A 20,702-nucleotide genomic window follows, 5' to 3' on the forward strand; every position below is an offset into this window, starting at 1 on the left:
TCCAGTTTTGATTTAACATGGTCAAAGTTAACATCTACAGGTTTCAGCATTTCAGAGAGTTGTAACGAGTCACCTATCAGAAGTTTAGCATCAGCTGACCTGGACAGAAGCTACAAAATTTAAAAGTTAGGACAGTATAAATTCTTGGCAAATACAAGTTATTTTGGCTGCTCAGCTGATTTTATGAGCCCCGTTTCACTGGATCCTGTGGAGATGTACAAAATGAAGGATAAGGCAATTTTCTCAATATTCCTCCATCAGCAGAACATTTTTTTTTAGTACAGAAGAGCTTGCAACTTTCAACCTGTAGGAATATAATAATACCCGCACAGACATTCTATCCAGCTAACACGCAAAAATGTACAACGAGGAGCTGACGGGAGCTAAACACAAAAACATATAAGCTAACATCAACAAAATAGAACAAGTCAAAGAGAATTGGATTATTATTCTTTTTTACAAACAGCTTTATTAGGAAAAATTTCATGCAAACAACCATTGTAGTAAAAAAAAAAAAAAAAAAAAAAAAAAATTTGTCTATTAATAGCTACAGGGGTCAGACACAAGACAGACGATAGCTGAGCAAAGCTACTACGATTTTATTTTAAAAAAATTTTTTAACGGAGCACCGCAGACGCGCGTTCTCGTTCAGACGGCAAGAACTCTACACCTTGCCGGCCTCCTTAAACTTGCGGAGAAGGCCGTCGTCGGCCCTCGCGGGGAAGCAGAGGGTGCGAGAGCAGTAGTGCCGGGGGTCGGCCTCCAGGTTCTGGAGCACGTCGGAGAGCAGGTGCGCCCGCTCCACGCCGGAGCCCGGCGCGTCGTAGCTCAGCGAGGTGAAGTGGACGTGCAGGTGGTAGTAGGACGGCTGGTAGTGCAGGTACACCCTCAGCTTGTTGGCCGGGACACCGTACCGCTTCCGAATGGCCTCCTGGGGGGGGATTAAAAGCAAGATGTTTTTCACCACGTTACAGGACGCTTCGATGCCCCAAACTCAGGTCCGGTTACCACCACGGTGATAAAGGGTACTTCCACCGGTGCATGCAGTTTATTTATTTATTTATTTTTCAGCTTAAGCTCCTTTTGTTTGACTGATTGATCGATTGACTGATCGCCATTTACGAGTTCTCAAACTCGCTGCCGAAGCGGATTAGATTAGATCTGACAGGAAGATTACATTACAGGAATTTTCCTAGCATTAACTGAATTATTCACAAGCAAATTATCCCGCTAACTGATTTGGCAATCGGATTACAGGCTGTTGGTTTTTTTTGTGGGGTTTTCCATTTCTTGTTTATCCTCCTGAGTGGAAAACGTTTTTTTTTTTTAGGAGACCATTTCTAAAGCTATCAATCTGTATACCTGAGAAGCAAACTTTATCCAAATACTCAGAGCAAAAAGATACCAAGATATACACACAGCAAAGGTTACTTTTCATTTGATAATCATTTTTATTATCTTTCAAAAACTGTTTGATATTGGGCTCTACCGCGGTTTTTAAAAAAATAAAAAAATGACAGTCAACTAGCAAGCCAAGTGAACAGATGTTTTTTTCCCCCTCTCTGTTCTGTTTCAGGTTACTTGCAGTGTCCTTGTCACAACAGTACAATAACCAGCTCAGTCTCTTCGTTTGGAGACTGAAAATATGTGATCAGTGCAGCACTGACTGTTTTTCTACACGAATGTGATGCCCAGTATGCAGTATGACTCTGTAAGGCATTGTTAAGGACACAACAAAATGTTCAGCATTAAATTAACTCTTGAAGAGCACATATGGTCCCAGTTGGACTTGTGCATATATATTCTGCTGGAATTGAATTAACACTGAACATATTACTGGGGGGGGGGGGCTGTAATAATGCATTTGTATGATATGTACATATTCAGCACTCGTGTGAGTCCACACATCTACAGACACATACATTCACACACACAAACATTGCTTTCTGTTAAGACACAAAAACTAAAGAACAAAGAAAGAATACAAACAACAGCGTGCAACTGCTGCAATCCAAATGGCAAAGAAATATAATGTCCATTAAAAAGTAATTTGCCATGCACTCAATCCAAGACTCTTATGGTTATGAATCCAGATCCACATCTGTGTGGACAGGCATACACAGGCATACACACACACACACACACACACACAGGCAGGGCTGCAGCTATGAATTCTCAGGCCCGAGACCAAACATACTGGGATATGCTCTTGTGTAAGAATACAGCTTTCTTATAATACAAAGCTTGCTCTCCCTTTTCTTTTTCTTTTTTGATATGGAGATTTAACACATTTGGCTCCTGCTGGAACGAGTCACCTGCAAAAATGAGTTGGGTCGCACCTGCACTGGTGTGGGCACAGATTCGTTCAGTTTAAAGCACCACCTGGGAGCTCTAGTTTCATTAGTAACACAAATGGCCGCGAATACAATGGAAATCATTAACATAAGAGGGGAAAAGTGGCCTCCATGCGGAATAACATCTAAATGTGCCGAAAAACCCACGATCGGACCAATTAGCCACCCGTTATTAATGTTTCAGGACGAACTAATTAACGTTAGCAGCACGAGCAAAAAAAAAAAAAAAAAAGATTAAAATGCGCAGCAAATTTCAGCCACAACGAACAACGAAAAGCGTACCTAAAAAAGCCCGAAAATATATACAATAAAATTGCCCAACATTTTAATTTAATCTTTTTGCCGTGCATGCATACTTGCGTAATACTAATGTCAATCCATTTCATATAGGCTAATGTACAATCGCCATAACACCTAAAATGTTGTATATTTTAATGTTATACATTTTATTTTATAGGCACAAAGACAGAAAAGAGAAAGAAATCAACACGACAAATAAGAGAAAACGTTGTATATTTTATCTAATAAAAAACACGTTTTCAACGTACAAAAATGCCAAGTTACTCACACATACAAGACATACACCGTCAATAAACTCATTCATTCAGACTGCCAAAATCCAGGCCTGCCATTAAAAGTATTGATATCAAAATGACGCCAAGTTACGGTACTACAAACAATATAGGCTATCTTGCCTCACCGAAATTTAATAACATGTATTCCAAAGCAGTGATACCCAATATTTCCTCAATTCTTTCAAGTCACTTGAAAGAGAAGAAAGAGAAGAAAGAGAAGAGGGAGGAGAAAACGCAAAATCCCCTTAGTTTGGGGCTTTATTGTGTGGACATGTGAAGTTGTTTATGAATTCTGTCTGTTGAAATGGGGTCAGAATGTACAGAATTTAATGTTTTTAAGGGCTGAGTGTATGTGGCTGTTGTGGTTATTTCTGTGGGGAACCCTGAAAAGTGCCAAACTCTCGGTGCTGTATAGGTATGGGGCATGTCCCCACCAAGGCGTAACTTGGCGGGATGGCATGCCTGCCATCCCAATAATGCTGTCATATGTTGTTGATAAACACAGTTTCAGAGCAATGACTGAAGACCTTGCCTTTCCTGTTCATCATTAAATCCGCAGTACATCACGCACTTCAAGACAAAACGCGCAGTTTTACTCACAAGTGTAACTGTGAAATCAAAAGCCACAAAAGCACACCTACACTGGCAAACTATAATGTGCAATGCGCAGACAGCCTGTGTGGCTGATATACACCTCTACTTAAGCATAACAGCCCCCGCTGAGTAATGTAGATGAGCATCACCAAAATAACACGTAGGCTACTGCAAAAAGGAACATACGTGATTAGCAATCCTGGCAACGGGCACAGTGTTTTTCTGTTTAAATAACAGGGAAGTTAAAGTATTGCGCAACTCATTTACCACAGATGTCGTCACAACGCTGGGCAGCGTTCACATCCTGACAAAACCGCAAATTACGCGGTAAAAGAGGTGCTTGGGAAAGCAGAGATGACGCGGCACACAGAAGTTCCCTGTCTAATAACACTCGCCAGCATGGCCTCGGACAGTCAAGCGAGCAGATGAACGCAAACATGGAGGACACCTGCTGATAGAACGCGAGCACTACAGAGAGACATACAGACAGTCCCAGCCCCGGACCCCCGCCCCCTCATTTCCACGGAAGATCGCTTCCCGAGGCCACACGGAATTCTGCATTCCCGGAACATCTGCGCTGTGCTGCTGCGTCCAGATGACACGAGGACGTGTCAACACGTTGTCCCCGCCCCCCCCCCCCCCAAAAAAATCTCGGGTTCATTTATTTGTATCAAAGTACATTTTAAAGTTCACAGAAAGTACAACTTTTTTACTCTTCAAAAGACAACCGCATCATAAGCATGACATTTTTAATACTATGAAAATGTTTCTTTTTTTTTTTTTTAATTCGCACAAGTAAACAAAACGGTTAGATGGACGTAAATTCTGGACATAAAACCGATATCAACTTGGAGTGTCTTCTACAATCCAGTTTATTTATCCATTCCATTTAATAAACTGTAAAAACTTTGGTTTAATGTTTACCATCGGTTTCAGGGAAATGGTAATGATTTATGAAAGACTGCTCCCGCAGGACAAAAGAACAGATTACACACCTCAGCCTTAACGGCATTAGTAAGAAGTCACCCTTGGAGGGGGGGGGGGGGGGGGGGGACGACGACGACCGCCCAACACCAGTGTTGCGGTCCAGGCTATGCTCCTAGCATTGCAAACCGGCTTTCATTTTAAACTCTGAAAGGAGTCAAAGTCAAGGAAGCTAATTGACCAAGTCTTCTTTAAAATTTTTTATTTTTTTTAAAAGATTATTTCCAAGCCATATATCAGCTTAGATCATTTCAACTGTACAATGCAGACTTGGTTTCCTACAAATATTGGATGGAATTGAGCGTTACTTGGCCGTTGAAAAAACCTGGAAATTCTAAATTTAAAAACATCTGCACACTCCATTCAGAATCACAACACGGTTAAGAGAGATAATTCTCTGTGGGGAGATGCTCAACATAAAGACCGGCCAAGCTCACTTCCAGCAGGTCACGCATCCAAGTACTGACCAGGGACTATAAAAGAGGGGTCAGATTGGCGGGTGACCTTGCTCTCAAAGTCCCACTGAATCTTTACTTTCATGACATCACCCCACCAGACCCTACACAGACCGGCTCAAATGACTGTAAACTTCCTTTACCATACTCATGTGAAAACAGCTTTTCAAATACATACAAGACAGCTTAATTAGCTAGCGTTTATAAGCACCCATTATGTACATACATACACATCTAGTGCAATTAGAGCAATTCATGATTCATACGATTCCTTGGCTTGTATTTACACATTAGGCATCGGAAAAGCTTAAGAATCACATTGAAAAAACATTTTTCTTGGATTTATCTTGTCATTTCACTTCAATCACACACATATCATCACAATCTATTATTTAAGCTCATATATGTTATGCCACATGCCTTAAAGGAGAAGACAAATTCATCATTGTTGAAACATTCAATTTAACCGAATTAGTTGATCAAATCAGTAGACCTTTGTTTAATTACCACTGAACTGGCTGAATGAGCTCCGTGTGTTTATGTGTTGGATAAAAATATGTCTGGCAATTAGACTTCAGTTCTTAGAATCGAGGGCAGGTAACAGAGGTCAGCACTACAAATGATAAAAACAGACTAATCGCTAGGCAGAACAGTGTCTCGTGTTACTAGACATGTGAATACGCTCATCGTTTGTTCTCAAAAATGATAGGTCTGTTTAGTTTGATTGTTTAATGTATGATGAGCAATGGGGTGTATGGGCCAATTAAGATTTGTTTCCTGACATCGTGGCTAAGAAACCACAGGACGGTGAGCGGACTTTCGCTACTTCTGTGCATATAGTGCACTTGTGGCATGGCTGATTGCAAACCAGACCATTTTCTCGCCACAAAATAACCACATTTAGAAAACAGGGCAACCTGCCGCGAAGCACTTTCTCACACTCAATCAAGATATACTGGGCTCATAAGGCAGCACATAGATTATTTAAAAACCCCCCACCAGTGCTGCACCGTGTAATAAATGCCGCCTTTTTCATTGCGTTCTGGCGAGATTTCCCATTGGGCCCAACCTTTGCAAATAGGGTCTCGAGCAGGCCAGTGCCGAGTTAAAAATGAGGCCCCAGCACACCCCGTGGCTCCCCAGGCCTTTCAGAAGAAGGCTAAAGGGTAGCGTTGGGACCGACCTTGTCAGAGGAGCTAATTAGCCGTTTACCAACCTCTGCAAGAAATGCAATAGAACGTTAAACAAAAAACAAACAAAAAAAAAAGGCGAGCGTTCTGTAGAATTTTCCGGTAACGGAGATCTAAAGCACCGGCTCACTGCAGATGAACGTCTGTGTAACTAGGGCCAGATTTACAACGCAATCAATAGTGGTCAACCACCACAATAAGACTCCATTAAGTCATCACGTCAGCTGCCTACAGTAATAGCCAATGAGAGCGCAGGAAAAGAGTGGGAAAGGAGTCGCCCCACCTGTCCTCCCTTCCTGATGTTACTCAGCAACGGAATGTGCTCTGATCTCAGGTCCCGCAGGCTTTTGAGGTCCCTCCGGTGAACAATGGCGATCAGATAGAGGTCATCCAGCTGAGGACACAGAGGAGGGAGGGGACACTGAGGACGCCATTTTATACACTTCTATGAGCTTGATACTGGGCCGTTTTCAGTCATACATGCATATTTTCATCCACATCTTATGAAGGACACAATGTGGAAAATATTACACAGACAACTGCTTTATCATGTCTATCAGCACTCCCTAACCCTGCTCCAGAAGATCTACCATCCTGTAGGTTTTTATCTCAATCTGAACTTGGCACACCTGATTCCACTAATCAGCAGCTCAATGAAGACCTTTAGCTGCTGAATGAGGTGTGCTTTGTCAGAGTTGGAGTGAAAACCTACAGGACAGCACTGGGAACAGGGTTGGGCCTAACTGATGTATATTCTTACATTAATTTGTACGTGTTTACTATGTGTCTATGTATGCAAGTCATGGTGACAGTGACAAAAAAATGTCCTTATACGGCAAAGCATTCATTTACTGTAAAATCGTTCAGGCAGACGGATGGACTTCCCAGAGTGAGTAATTCCACATGAGCACAGTCCCTTTGAGTTGTTAATCTCACCACTGCGGACTCCTCCCTCGAAATATTTACAAGCATTTTTCAGAGCTGACTCACAGGAAAACATCACCTCGCACACGTTCAGCAGTGAGCTCAGGTTCACGGTTAAAAAAAAGTAACATAGGTGGAGAAAAAAAAATGTTGCTATACAATCTTTTGATGCCAAGTGGTTTTCTGTGGGTGGTTAATACTTTTAAGACGGTGTATAATGCATTCATAAATACTTTATTAAACATTAATGACCACAATGGAAATATTATCCAATTTCCTGTGGACTGTTCACTGTTTGGGCCATTGAAGTACACCTAAATCAGACACAGCTAAACTAATTCCAAGCTTCTGGTATACACACAGGACAACATTGAGAAGAGAGACATCTTCAAATGAAGATGCGTACGAAAAGAAGGCGATTGGTCAGTTGTGAGATGAAGGAGAGACACGTAAGGAGAGGTTTTGATGAGTTATCAGGTGAAGATGCTTGGGGAGACAGAGTGATAGGTCATTTTGAGAAAGGTGCTTTGGGACAAAATTCTCATTTTAACAGAGTAAGCAGGTCGTCCAGTGACTTTGACTCCACAATAGAACGAAAGTCTGCTTTCATTTTTGTAGACTTGTTCTTTGCTTTTCCTCTCAAATGTCAAGAGATGAGCTGGAAAAACACAGAAGTGTTCTTTTTTTATAAAGACTTCGAATCAGGGAGCGCGTGTAGTGCCAGAAAGAGGACACGGGGGATTCCGGAAGCTTCCGTTTCCTTTCGCGGCTCCGAGCCGCGGCGATCGTCTTACCTGCTTCTGGTCCCACTTGAAATCCGGCAGCAGGACGAATCCGAGCTCAGGGTCTGGATCCTCATAAATAATTCGATCTGCCTCAGCTTTCTTCTCCAGTATGTTGTAGACCCACTGCAGGGCCAGAGAGAGCGCGTTAGCGACAGCCTCTACGCGTCACGCTCACACCACCGCGCGTAAAGCCTCCGTATTGACTGTGTGATAAATAGTTCTTTTATTAAAACTGCAACTGCGTGCAGTGAGCCTGAAGCTCTTTGTAAAGACCAAATGGAATAAATGCCAAAAGGAGATTCAATTAATCCGGTGAATTTGCAATTCTGAGCATCGCTACATGGCACCAAATATCAAAACCCAACAGCAATTACAGAAGTTGAATTATTATTCTGAAGCTATTCATTTGTCAGTGAAGTAGTTCAAATACATCTGCAGATATTCCGTGGGTTTAGAGACTTGTTAATAATTAAAATGTTCTTTTCTCCTAATCACTGCACGAAACAATTATTTTCCGTGTTCATAATGGCTCACTTCACTTTACCTAGCATTCAGTCGATTTCAGGCGGAAAATGAATATCAATTATGAATTTTAATGCAAGTTCAGCTAGAAGAATACTGATAAGGCTGAAAACAAGCCCTTCACTCTTCTTCAAACTGTGATCATTTGTAAGCGGTCTAATGCCCCCAAGTTATCAATTACTGATAGAATAATCTAAGAGCCAGAGTAAATGAAAATTATCCAAGCAAATAATCTGTCATATAAAGGCTGTCAAATGCTATAAATACATGCTTTTTGTCCTGAATTTAGAACAGGGAATCAGTTTGAAAACCTTAAAGGCCTCAACACTCTACAACTTGGCTCATCTTTGGAGAAGGCCCACATTTACATGTACACAGAGTACAGCATTAATTCCATGAGTTTACTCTGGCACAGACTCACTACACAAACCCAGGCCTGCAGGAAACCCAGGCTGAAGAAGGCTCTTGCCAGTAGGGGGCAGGCCTGGGCAACGTGGGGTAGGGGTCTCAAACTCCAACCACCGCAGGTTTATTTTTGGTGTCGGTTCAATCAGCAGCCAACGTTACCCGACTTGCAGCCATTTTACCTCTTTACTTGCTGGCTTTTTGGGGACCTCAGTGTTGGCCCTATTCCAGTTTCCCCAATTTTCTCTTTTTTTGGATGCAAAGCACCTCACGGACCTGGCTTGTAACTAGCTAACTTCAGCCAACTAAAACTCACTCACTCACATTTGGCAGGCTGAAGATTCTCCACAAAGGAAAGCTATTAGCGCTCAAGTAGCTGAACTTCGGGGGTGATGCGTAAGAGTGGTGCCTCGCATCAACGACACCGCGTCTCCTTGTTCGCATTAAGCGTCTTTGTGGCAGTGTCTCGGTAAAAGAAATACAACCGGACTGAGCAAAACAGAACGTAGGCCTTACAGGCCTAAGTTGTGCGTGGGCTCGGTCCAACCAATGGCTCGACTCAGACGGCGCGGGAAACACTCCCAGCAGGCCGTGCGGCCCTCGGGAGGCTGGAGTCGGAGGAAAGGGCGCGCCGCGCTTGCCTGCACGCTGAAGCTCTGGCTCTGGATGAAGGGCAGGGTGATGGACAGGTAGTCCTCCCCGCTCTCCTCCAGCAGGTAGGTCTCCTGGCGCAGGTACTTCTTCACGTGCTTCTCGGTGGCCGGACACACCACCGTGGTCTTTATCTCTGGGAAGAGAGCAAGGAGAACGGACCCATGACGCTTCCACCAGTGCCTCGGGTCGAACCAGGCTTAGATGTATCATGGTTTGCCTGCACCCTGAATCCAACAAAGCCTGGTATTTACCCCCTTGGATCCTTACCAGTGTCCTTTCAGCTTACAATGAAATGTGAAGACGTTCACGTTAAGGAACGTTCAATCTTCCGACGGGGTAATCTTGAAAAATGTTGTGAAATGTGTAACAAACATTAAACTGTACAGTCCTTATATTATAGTGTATATAATCCCATCAAGGAAACAGTAAAGTCAATCCCTGCCCAGAATGACTCATTCTTTGCATGCCTAATGTTCACTTGAGCTTTGCTAACACTTAAGCTGTGGTAACGGGTAGTTGTTTTTTTTAAATGTTTTTTGTGCTGTGTCATTTCGGTGTGATCGTTAGATTAGATAAAAACTTTCACGAGCAAAACACCATGAAACTCGTTCTGAAATAAAAATATGCAGACGTGTGGCAAACGCATTGCTTTACCCGCTAGCCACGCCCGCTACAGGATGCCGAGACCTTCCTGTGGTGGCCGAGTTCATATCATTTCAAAGGTCGTCTGTTAGGGCGGGCACCAGTCACTGAGTCAAAACCGGAGCACCGTAAATATGCAGAATGGCCCAAGCCGAACTGCACACGCTGAGTGTCATATGACATGACTTCAAAGTCCTCGCAACAAGCATCGCTCAACGCCCCTGAAAATTCAAAAAAGCAGGTGGGTGGGGAAAATACAGGAGGCCCTGAAGCTCTGTGATTTGACCAAGATCTTTAAAAGTAGCTACCCGTCATTTTTTCCATACTAAAAAATGCCACAATGGCATTTTTGTAGCAACGTTGTTCCAACGTGCCTATATGCTGATATCCGCTGGTGGTGTCGGGCGCGACAATCCCGCCAAGTAGTCAAATGCGATGATGCGCGCACAGGAACCTGCACGCCGAAGAGCGAGCACCTTCTTTCTCCAAAACACGCTACTGCCGAATTATCTTACAAGAAAGATATGCAGTCGAGATACAACTCTGTTTGAAACGGTATTTGGATTGTGAAACAGGAGCCTGTTACCATCACTCACCATAAAGGTCACCAAATCCACAAAAACTAAATAAGACAAATTAAGAATAGACACATGAAAATGGACAAGAACAGACAGTGAAAAACACCTGCTGCTTTATGCAGGACAAAAAAAAGAAAGAAAAGGGAGAAAAAAGGGAAAGGTTTCATCAATACATTTCCATCCTCCAGTGCAGTCAAGGCTGTAAGCTATTTTACAATGTTACCGAATTTTTGGCAACTTAGCCTTCTGCCTTCCAGTTAATCAACTTAGTCCCCACAACGATAAATTACAACAATCTGTGATGATATAATTTAAAAGAAACCACACACACACACACACACACACACCAGTTTACATCTGGACAGTATGGTTTCATGATATTGTACCTACAGTGACACTAAAAATAATTCAATTTTAAAAGCAAATAAATCTCTCATTATAGGCCTGTACCTCACCCCCCCCCCCCCCCCCCCCACTTTTGTTTCTTTTGATAAAACTTTTCGACTGCCCCAGTTATACATATGCGTTATATTTCCTTGCGTCTCTATATTTTATCCAGTTTAAATAGACCAGGAACAGCTATGGCCCCACCACTACAGGCATCACCATGCGCAGTATTTCTGGGCCATAAATATCTTGTCAACAGGAATTATTGCTCTGACCTGTTTCCTCTTACTGCTCGGTCTGCACTGCCTCCTTGCTTGGCTTATAGGTTTATAATGGCCTTGTAACACCTTTTGTTCTAGCCCGATAGTCGATAGACATTTTTTTTCTGGGTACCGAAAGTATCTCAAAGGCTGAACCTTTGCTGATGCGGATGAATCCAGGAATGTGGACCGATGGTCAAAACTTCTGGGTGCCGGAACACAAAAGCGGAAATCAGCAGACGTTCGCATGCCAATCACGGTCATACTCTCCCTGAAGTGAAGATGGTGCCACGCTGCTTTTAGATGTATAAATACAAGGCGTGAAGCCCTAAAGAGCAGGGTGAGAGTTCTCACAGTTTGTCACGGAGGCCACAGCCGCCCCATCCTGGCCAGCATCGCTTACTTCTGCTCAAACCCGGCCCTTTTGGCCAAAGTGCGCGGTAAGACACCGTTGCCATGACGCTGCAAGTCATCCTGAGTAAGACCGTCACGCGATGTGACGCGATGTCACGGTCCGCCACGCACGGCTGCCAAAGGGAATTTACACTCTCATCCAGAGTGACGCATGCAACTTTTACATACCATTTAGCATTTACATACCATCCATTTTTTTTATAGCTGGAGCAATATATTTTTTTATACTGAAGCAATGCATGATAAATACTGTACCTTGCTCAAGGGTACAACGGGAAATGAACCTGAGATCTTTAGGGTACAAGGCCAGCCCCTTGCCCATTATACCGCGCTGCCAACCTTTCAAAAAGCTTCTCCTGCAGTGTGTCTCTGTGGTCACATGACGTGTCCAATTGTACAACCTTACTGACTGTAATGTTTCCGGTGGGACTCTTGCATGTCTAGCACACCTCCCGGACACAGGCCTCTACCCCCCCCCCCTACCCCTGCTTTCTCCAGGTCGTACAGGATCACACCGTGTCTCAACGAGCATCTTACAGCCAATGCCTACACCGTGTCTCAATGAGCTTCTTACAGCCAATGCCTACACCGTGCCTCAACTAACTCCTTACAGCTAAGAGAGCAGCAGACGCCGGGGCCAGAGCAGCAGATGTGTCTCAGAGCAGCGCTCCGAGAGGCAGGCTGGTTCTCGTTTACGTTGGCTCCCGCTCCAGACCCTCCTGACCACAGACCCCGCCGCGGCACGGAGGACCCTCTCTCCCTCTCTCTCTCTCTCTCTCTCTCTCTCTCCCTCTCTGCCGTGGGTGGTCTCCTCGCCCGCCCGCCCGCCCGGCCGCCCCCGTGCCAGCGCCGCCGCGGTCTCCGCCTGGTCAAAGCGTCCCGTGACCCAGGAGCGGCACGCCTCTCTCGTTTGGGGTTTTTGGCTCCGTCTCCCGCTTCCGATCCGACTTCAGGAACGATTAGCCGCCCAAGTGCCCAGTTCTGGAGCATTTTCAACGTCTGATACGCTTTATGAAAATGCTGATTCGTTGTGAATAGTATACCGCCGCGGACAGAGGCTAATTACACGCAAAGTTCACTGACTTGTTCACTGATTCATTTGCCCCTAACAAAGGCGTTTCTACACATCAGCAGCTTAAACAAAGACACTGTATCTCACATCGAGAAAGGGCGTCTTGGTTCTTAGAAACACAGTAGAGAGCAGAAAGGATTTTACTTTCAAGCCCTGCTTTCATAAAATGAGTTTCCTCAGGTCCACAAGGTATAAACCCTCATTTGTGAGAGACAGACGAACAAATATTGAACGACGTAATCATTATGAGGAGGATTATAGCCTCCCCGTGCACCGGTGAGCACAGAGGAAGGCATCCTAATGGCTATTTTAGCAAGAGAAGCAGGAGAAGGTTCCTGCAGTTCATTTGTTTGCAACAGCTGCCCCGCTGCAATAGGAACTGCCTTTGGGGGAACTCCTTGGAGAGCTGAACTCAGATACCCAGAAACACTTTCAGTCCACAGAGGTGATGACATCACCAACCACAAACTTTGTAACTACATTAAAAGGTTCCTCTTACCTTACAGAGTGCATCTTTTGCCTATACGTTTTTTTGTATACTGCATGTTGAACCAGCGCTGGTGCATGATTAAATAATTCAAAGCAGAAGACAGAATGAAATCCAGAAACAGATACAGGCCCCAAGGACCAGAATTCCCCACATTCCTGCTTCTGGATGCTGCCCATAGATTTACACTGACCCCGTACCCTCCCAAGACCCGGCAATTCATTTCCGTCCCCCACAGGGGACATGGTCTGAATGTCAAGAACCATATATTCTACACTACAAAGGACGTTCAGTAAAAACAAAATAAGCAATATTCTTTTTAAAAAATGTAAATATTTTCACCATAACAAGTTTTTTTTTTTTCCCCCAACCAAGGACATTTGTATTACATCAAAAAATAAATTTAAAAGAATTAATGCATTTGTAAACTTTTTTTTTCTGATGGCTTTCAGCAGGACAGTCTCTGTGACTGTGTATTCACTGACTGTTATCTGGCTGTGACGCACAGACTCCGTTACTCACACTTTTTTTTTTCTGGTACAGCCCCAGAAGGGATTTGGCGCGTCTGGAGCGGTTGCCGTCTAATGCGAGACCGCTGTGAAGTCATGGGGTGAAAACTGGCCGGTGACTAAGTGTGGTTTTTCCGCAAGTCGGGTGAAAATCTACAGAGGACTCGGCTGCTTCCAACTGGACATTTTTCCAGTGGGCAAAGTGAGCCCGGGGGTCGGGAATGGTTTTTCGAAAGCCTGCACACTGTCTCTATTCACATTAGACAGGCACCGAGCCTCGTGTGTTTCTCCAGTTCTCTACAAAAAAAAATATATATATACAGACATTTAAAACTAAAGCCAGTACAGTTTGGGAAAACTTAATTTACCTGCTAATCATTAGGTTTCGGTATTTTACCTGCATTTTAGCTAAAAAATAAATTGTAAATAATTGAAATAATATGAACAGTGGAGTGCGGCTCATTCATAAATGTAGTTATAATATCAATTTGATTGAAGGAAGCATCTCTGCTTTTAACTCAAATGGCTGGAAAAAAAAGAGTGCAATCTACTTTTACATAAAAATCAAAGTAGTTCCTCCATAATAAATTCAGCACAACTCTAAAGGCACAGAGAATATGCAATGACGGTGTCAGGTTTAAAATGCAAAGCACAAACTGCTGCTTCAAAAATAAACCCCCGTTCAAGATATTTTCGAAATATCACAAACTGCCTGAAGAGAGTTTTGCTGCATGTTTAATTTCTACAACAGGAATACAAACGGAATACTCCAACGCAAATATTTGATATATCAGGGTAATTATGTACACACTGAATTCAGTGGAAAGTTACACATTCAAAGCCTGAAAATATTCAAAGTGGTGAGGCAAATGAAACTACATTGTGAAATGGTATTGACAGTTTATTTGGAAATGTAATTAAACTCTTCGCTATAAGGCATAAAGTTATTCACACCAACTTATTACAAAACAGAACTTAAGCTGCATAAGAATGTTTCAAGCGCCGGTTCTCAAAATGACCGAGAAAAAAAGCAGTTTCAATATGCTCTTTTCAGTCAATGTTTCCCTCTACAGCAGAACTGAGGTATTGCACCCTTATTTGCGAAAGAGGAAAAGTGTAATGCAAAGGGGACCAGGATGACGGTTCGAGGCAAACTGTTGATCTACGGGTGAAGAGCTGAACACTGGCACGGTCTTCATCAGCGCAGCTTAGCGGTACATCTGCCTCAATGTAGCAGGGGTCTGTATTTCACCTGATCAACTTTTACATCCTTCCACAATTCTAGTCACCTTAACTGGAACATAGTAACCATGGTTACTATGAAAAGTTTATCTAATGTGGCGTGTGAACAGCATGTGGACAGGACTGTGCTACCTAAAAAACAGCAGCCTGTGCAATGTAGTGATGGAAATAAAATACAGTTTCTGTCTTTGGAATTTTGTGGTAAAGCACCTGCCTCCACGTGGGTTCCTCAGAGCATGACCATGACCATGACCATGACACCCCCCCCCCAGTATTTTTAAAGCTGAGACTCCGACAGCTGATTCATCATTGACCTCCAGGAAATTTGGGTCAGTGGAAACACAGCTACTGGCAACCACTAGAGGGCATTCAAGCTCTCCATTTAGAGTGTTTCTGTAGGTAATTAATGTGTAGCTCAATAATAGCAGTCGTTTATTAAAATAAAGAAATAATGTGTGCATGTGGTCTTAGGTTAGCTCATTAGTTTGTGATTGCAGACATTGGTTATATTTCTGTCGGGAAAAAAACATTACATATTTCACTGCATTTCGTCTCCACTGGTGTTTTTACCATAAAACGGATATTTGACAAACTAGAAATAGACAAATAACCACAATTTGCATTAACAGAGGTGCTCAGGAGTGTGTAGTATGAGGCGCATGTGCAGATGTGTCAGTCAGACCCAAGTATCAGAGTGGGCGTGTGCACAATCGCTGGATACTACCGTACATACCGTTGAGGTGGGGAGGAGGCTGCAATTTGTAGGTACTGTAGATGTCATTCTTCATTTCAAGCTCCAGACGAGAGTCTTTGAAAATCTCCGGAAGGGTTTCCTCTCTGATAGGAGTCTTCTCCAAAATGACCACGGCCTCCTGGCCAGCAATCTTATAAAGATTTTTATTATAAATTCAAGTTTCATTTGTCACGTGAAAAGTTAAAGTGCAATGAAAATCGTGCTTTTGGGCTCTCCCGACAATGTAAAAATACAATAGACAACGAATACAATATAAACAATCCATACGGTATTAAAAAAATAAAAAATAAATGACACGCAATAAAACCCAGTTTGATGCTTAATCAACATCTTTGCTCAACACGAAACCACGTGTAACAACAAAGGGGGCAGGTCAGTCGCTGTAGGTTGCATTAGCCAATCATTTACATGCAAACAGGAAAAAGAACCTGCAAATTATGGGTTAGCTTTCTAGCGACATCAGCTAAATAACGTCCTTCACACCATGGCCGTAGTTACGTTTCCAAATGGCATTTGACAGACTGTTAACTATATAAATGGAAAATGTTCCTTAACGTTACTTAGCTTTTCCAAGTTAGCTAATGTTAGCTCCTTACCTTGCCATGAATGAATATGTTTTTCTCCCGCGCCGAGTCCCGGAGAACCTCTATTTTTTCGAAGCCCGACAGCAGAAAATCAGATGCTGCGCCATTGCCTTCTCCTGGCTCATTACCGGTAACTTTTCTGAATTTATGCGTCTCCCCGTGTCCCTCTGATTCCTTATCTCCACCAACTACCTCTATTTTGCGTTTTCCAGAGTCCGCCATCTTTTTGTTCAAACGTTACAAATAGCCAATCACAGGTATGGAGAGAACTCTCTTGCGCAGACTTTTTTTGTGTGGATTTACGGGCGGATTTACATTCCAGATTCAGTATTGCCACCTACCGTAGTGGAGGGAACAGTGAATACACAAATAAATATCGAGGTACGCAACTCTCATTTACTCATTGATACTATCTTAAAAATATTTTATGTACTTTGAATGTGGTAAGTGAAAAATACAGTCTTGGCTATTGGTTATCTTTAATAACCATACTAGACTGATGAGTAAAAGCTCCTGTCTTGATAGTCAGTGAAAGCAGAACTCATTAAACTGGGCACCTTATTTAGACAAACCAGCTCACATCTTAGCCGTTTCACACAACAGAAATTGAAACGGACCCAAGACAGATTTTGAAATCAGTTTCATGTATAATCATTTAAATGTATAATGTAAAAAAAATTTTACTCAAGTATAAATGCAAATACAACGGAGCCATGCTGGTTGTAGGATACCTTTTAATGACATACAGATGTTAGACTGTAGGCTACTATGCGTGTGCAACACCTGTATCGTCCTGCATCTGATTTAAGATTGAAACTGTAAAATCAGCACAACATACACTAAAGCTAAGTCAAGAATAACCAGTTATTAGAATCACGACATAATTCGTGAATACCTATTGGTTACAGTTAACTTAACAACATTCCTAATGTTCTTTCATTTCAACCGTAAATCAGGGGAGAGCGCGAACGCAGTCCCCCACTACCAGAAATTATGCAGTCGAGATTCCCACATTTGGGGAATTCGCAAGGGTCAGCACAACCGGAGTGCAATGGCTGAGCCTCGCCCTGGGTGAACCACCTTCTTGATCATGGTATCTTCCCTGCCAGGTAAGTATGAGTTGTACACTTTTCGGGATGCGTCCGCACTCGACACCATACGTTTCTCATACATGGGTAGAAAATATTTCCACTTACTCAGTTATCAAAGGCGCAAAATTACAGCTGTGTATTATTCGGTTTCATTACGAAAACTACAATACTGGCGCTAGTTATTTATATTATCACCTATAAATATTGATTTTAAAACATTACCCACAATGCCATGCAGTACACATTTTAAGAAGTACCCATACAGGAAGAAGTGAGAGGTAGCCTAAAACAAAATCTGGAATTCCAAACCCCTGGTTAGAAGCGATTAATATTTATTTCTCACGATGTACGGTCTCACTTGTAGTCTGAGTATATCGAAAGATTTGCAACGTACAGAAGAGAAAGGGACTTGACACTGCCTCACATTGCGCATGTGCACAGATATGCGAGGCTCGTCAAAAATAACTTTTATCCTTTACAGCGAAACCCAAACTATTTTCTATCTTTTTGAAAACAACTTCAACACATCCTCGAAACTTACTTCACAATAAACATGCACACATATAATTCGCAAATACACACAATTACGTTTAATTTTTCTTCAGCATGAATATTAGTTCTTGTTTTCAATTTTTAGCTAAATAGCGCCCTCCTTGGTGAACAGGCAAAAAAGCTTACAGCACCTGGTATTCCCAGGCGGTCTCCCATCCAAGTACTAACCAGGCCCGACCCTGCTTAGCTTCCGAGATCAGACGAGATCGGGCGTATTCAGGGTGGTATGGCCGTAAGCGATAGAATAACGAACTAATACGGTTTAAATAGTGAAAGATGTATATCTACCACCCTCTACAACAAATATTTATGTTAAATTCTGTTGTTATAAAGTATAAACGATTAGACATGTCATCTAATGGTATTATTAGAACAGAACAGGAGCACTGCATTTGCTTCTTGTCTTCTCTCTAACTCATGTCAGTTATAGTTCAGTTTAAGAAGAAAGTGTCCGAGTAACATTAGCATCTTTATAATGAAAGGCTATGTAATTTTCATGCAAACCTGATGAGGCTATCAGGGGACCTTTAAAATGTACTAACCTTCTCCTGTAACTCCGACTTCACAGATTGTAATTCTTCTGTATTACGATTCAGTAAAATCAAACTTTAAACCCTAAATGTACTTCAAAGCCACCATAGCGTTTTTGTGACATCGACATACCACTGAAACAATGTGGTAAACCTATTTATACTATTTCATACTTTTGCATACATTGCTTTGCTTTGCAAAAATGCACTGCAGTTGGAGAAACCTAATATTTAAACCATCAGTCCACAGTACTGCACACGGTTTATCGAAAATGTTTATTAAGAAATGACTGCAAATTACTAAAATAGTCTCGTCATGACCTTGTACACGCACGTATTGACTGAGGAGAACAAGAGAGAAATCTTAAACTCACAGAGGTTAGGTTTTGCCTGAAGAAATCTTATGAAGATCAACATTAAAACCAGCGCAAATCAGAATCCAGGTCAAAACTCCACAGAGTTGCATGACCCAGCAAGTTGTCTGCAAATTCAGCAAGTTCAAAGACGTTCTGTTTGAGCAATGTTGCTTTGATTCTCTTCATTTTCTCTTCGTTCTGGTGGACAGGTTCTGTGCATTTACACTGACATCTGTGCCAGACCTTACGGTATTTACAATATTTGAAACCAATTCAAATCTGATACAACAAAAGTTGACGAGCATTGTACCGTTCCGTAAATGGCCCATCTCACAGGTGAGTATATTCAAATCATAGTTTTTAAAAGAAGTGTTATCAGCATTGACATGTTTCATAAGTATTTAAACGCTTAACAGTTACCCATTCACCATTCCCGTTTAACACTTCCATTTGCCAATTCCCCAGTCTGTTACACAGCAGGAAGCAACATACTCATAGTTGTAACAAACACAGGCTACAGACCCAGGATAAGAAATCTGACCGTACATAGTCTATGGTAGAGGTTTCAAACTCAAGTCATGGAGGTCCTCAGTGTCTACAGATTTTCAAGGTCATCAGCAGCCATTTTAGATGAAACGAAGTATTTGAACTCTTTAGCCGAACAGTGACGTACATTCATCCCATACGTGTTGAAGCACGCCAGATATCGAGACCTCCAGGACTGCATTATAACATCCCTGGTCTACAGGATCACTCATTATAAGGGATTCTGAACTTTGAACTTATTTGCCCTGAGAGGAATAGCGTATACTCATGCAGACCTGACACTACGTACACACACCCTCCAGACTAGCGTCTTGCTCAGATCCTTCCTCCTACAAGAGCGCATCTCAGATCCTCCAGCTCCTTCTCCACCTCCTCGTCGTTTCTCCTCGTCTTCTTCCCGCTGGACCTCTCCGGCGTAGTCATCGTCGTCGTCGGCGTCCTCCTCCTCCTCCCGCTCCGGTCGTCCCCGCGTCGCTCGTTTTCTCCTCCGTCCTCGGCGCTCCCCTCCGCCCGTCACACGATGTTCCTCTCCAGGGCGGGCCGGTTGGAGAGGATGCGCTGGAAGCCCAGGGCGCTCAGGTCCAGCGTCCGGAAGCCGCCGTCCAGGATGAGCTCGGCCAGGGCACGCCCGGCGGCCGGGGACTGCTGCAGCCCGTGCCCGCTGAAGCCCGTGGCGAAGTACATGTTGTTCACCAGCGGGTGGAGCCCCAGGATGCCGTTCTGATCGAAGGTGTTGTAGTCGTAGTAACCCGCCCAGGCGCTAGTGACCTGACGAGAGATGAACAGAGAACCTTAAACGTGGGGAAGGTTATCTCACAAAGTTTTGTAAGATCATAATTTAATTTTGGTTTCACTTCGCCACTGGTGTTGGTGACTCTAAAAGCCTTACCAATATTTCTTTAGATTTGTAAGGTTTAAAAAAAAAAAAAAACTTACCTTCAGCTTCTCGAATGCCGGAACGCGATTGGCCAGATGGGGCCAGATCTTCTCCTGGAAGAACTCGTGATCCACTTCCAGGTCAGTGGTCGTTGGCTCCTCCTCCTGCATTGAACCAAGTTAGTCAGACACGCAGGAAGGGCCAATGCCAATGAATTAATGGGGTAAAATGGTGCCGTTGCTCACCTCTTCAGGGGACATCCCTGTGATGTAGTTTCCCCCCAGTCCTTCTCGCCTGAAGTACACTCCCGAATAGTCGATCACAAAAGGAGCGTCCAGACCTGGTCCGTCTGGACAGTGCAAGACATAGATAAACCTGC

General features: G+C 43.1%; 1 protein-coding gene and 2 non-coding genes across 3 annotated transcripts; all 3 read right to left on the reverse strand.

Annotated features, from left to right (window-relative positions):
• Positions 1-578: 578 nt before the first annotated feature.
• Positions 579-16,641, reverse strand: dcps (decapping enzyme, scavenger). The gene is made up of 6 exons (XM_035432089.1): positions 16,384-16,641; positions 15,767-15,917; positions 9,430-9,575; positions 7,871-7,984; positions 6,436-6,546; positions 579-931 (listed from the first exon to the last, which is right to left on the reverse strand). Exons 1-6 carry the CDS (start codon positions 16,591-16,593, stop codon positions 665-667), a joined length of 999 nt encoding a protein of 332 aa, XP_035287980.1. The 5' UTR covers positions 16,594-16,641; the 3' UTR covers positions 579-664.
• A 683-nt stretch (positions 16,642-17,324) lies between these two features.
• Positions 17,325-17,488, reverse strand: LOC118236826. Its single transcript, XR_004767106.1, has one exon. It is a non-coding gene; the product is annotated as a U1 spliceosomal RNA (small nuclear RNA).
• A 645-nt stretch (positions 17,489-18,133) lies between these two features.
• LOC118236791 lies at positions 18,134-18,252 on the reverse strand. The gene has a single exon (XR_004767075.1). It is a non-coding gene; the product is annotated as a 5S ribosomal RNA (ribosomal RNA).
• Between the last annotated feature and the right edge of the window lie 2,450 nt (positions 18,253-20,702).

The sequence above is a fragment of the Anguilla anguilla genome, chromosome 9 (genome assembly GCF_013347855.1).
Source record: "Anguilla anguilla isolate fAngAng1 chromosome 9, fAngAng1.pri, whole genome shotgun sequence".
NCBI lineage: Eukaryota > Metazoa > Chordata > Actinopteri > Anguilliformes > Anguillidae > Anguilla > Anguilla anguilla.

Bases quoted from the DNA above. Each gene is read 5' to 3' on its own strand.
- dcps (XM_035432089.1), bottom strand. From the start codon at position 16,593: ATGGCGGACTCTGGAAAACGCAAAATAGAGGTAGTTGGTGGAGATAAG. The intron at 15,918-16,383 runs GTAAGGAGCTAA...AATCTTTATAAG, and splicing joins ACATATTCATTCATGGCAAG to ATTGCTGGCCAGGAGGCCGT. The intron at 7,985-9,429 runs GCAAGCGCGGCG...CTGGCCCTGCAG, and splicing joins GCCAGAGCTTCAGCGTGCAG to TGGGTCTACAACATACTGGA.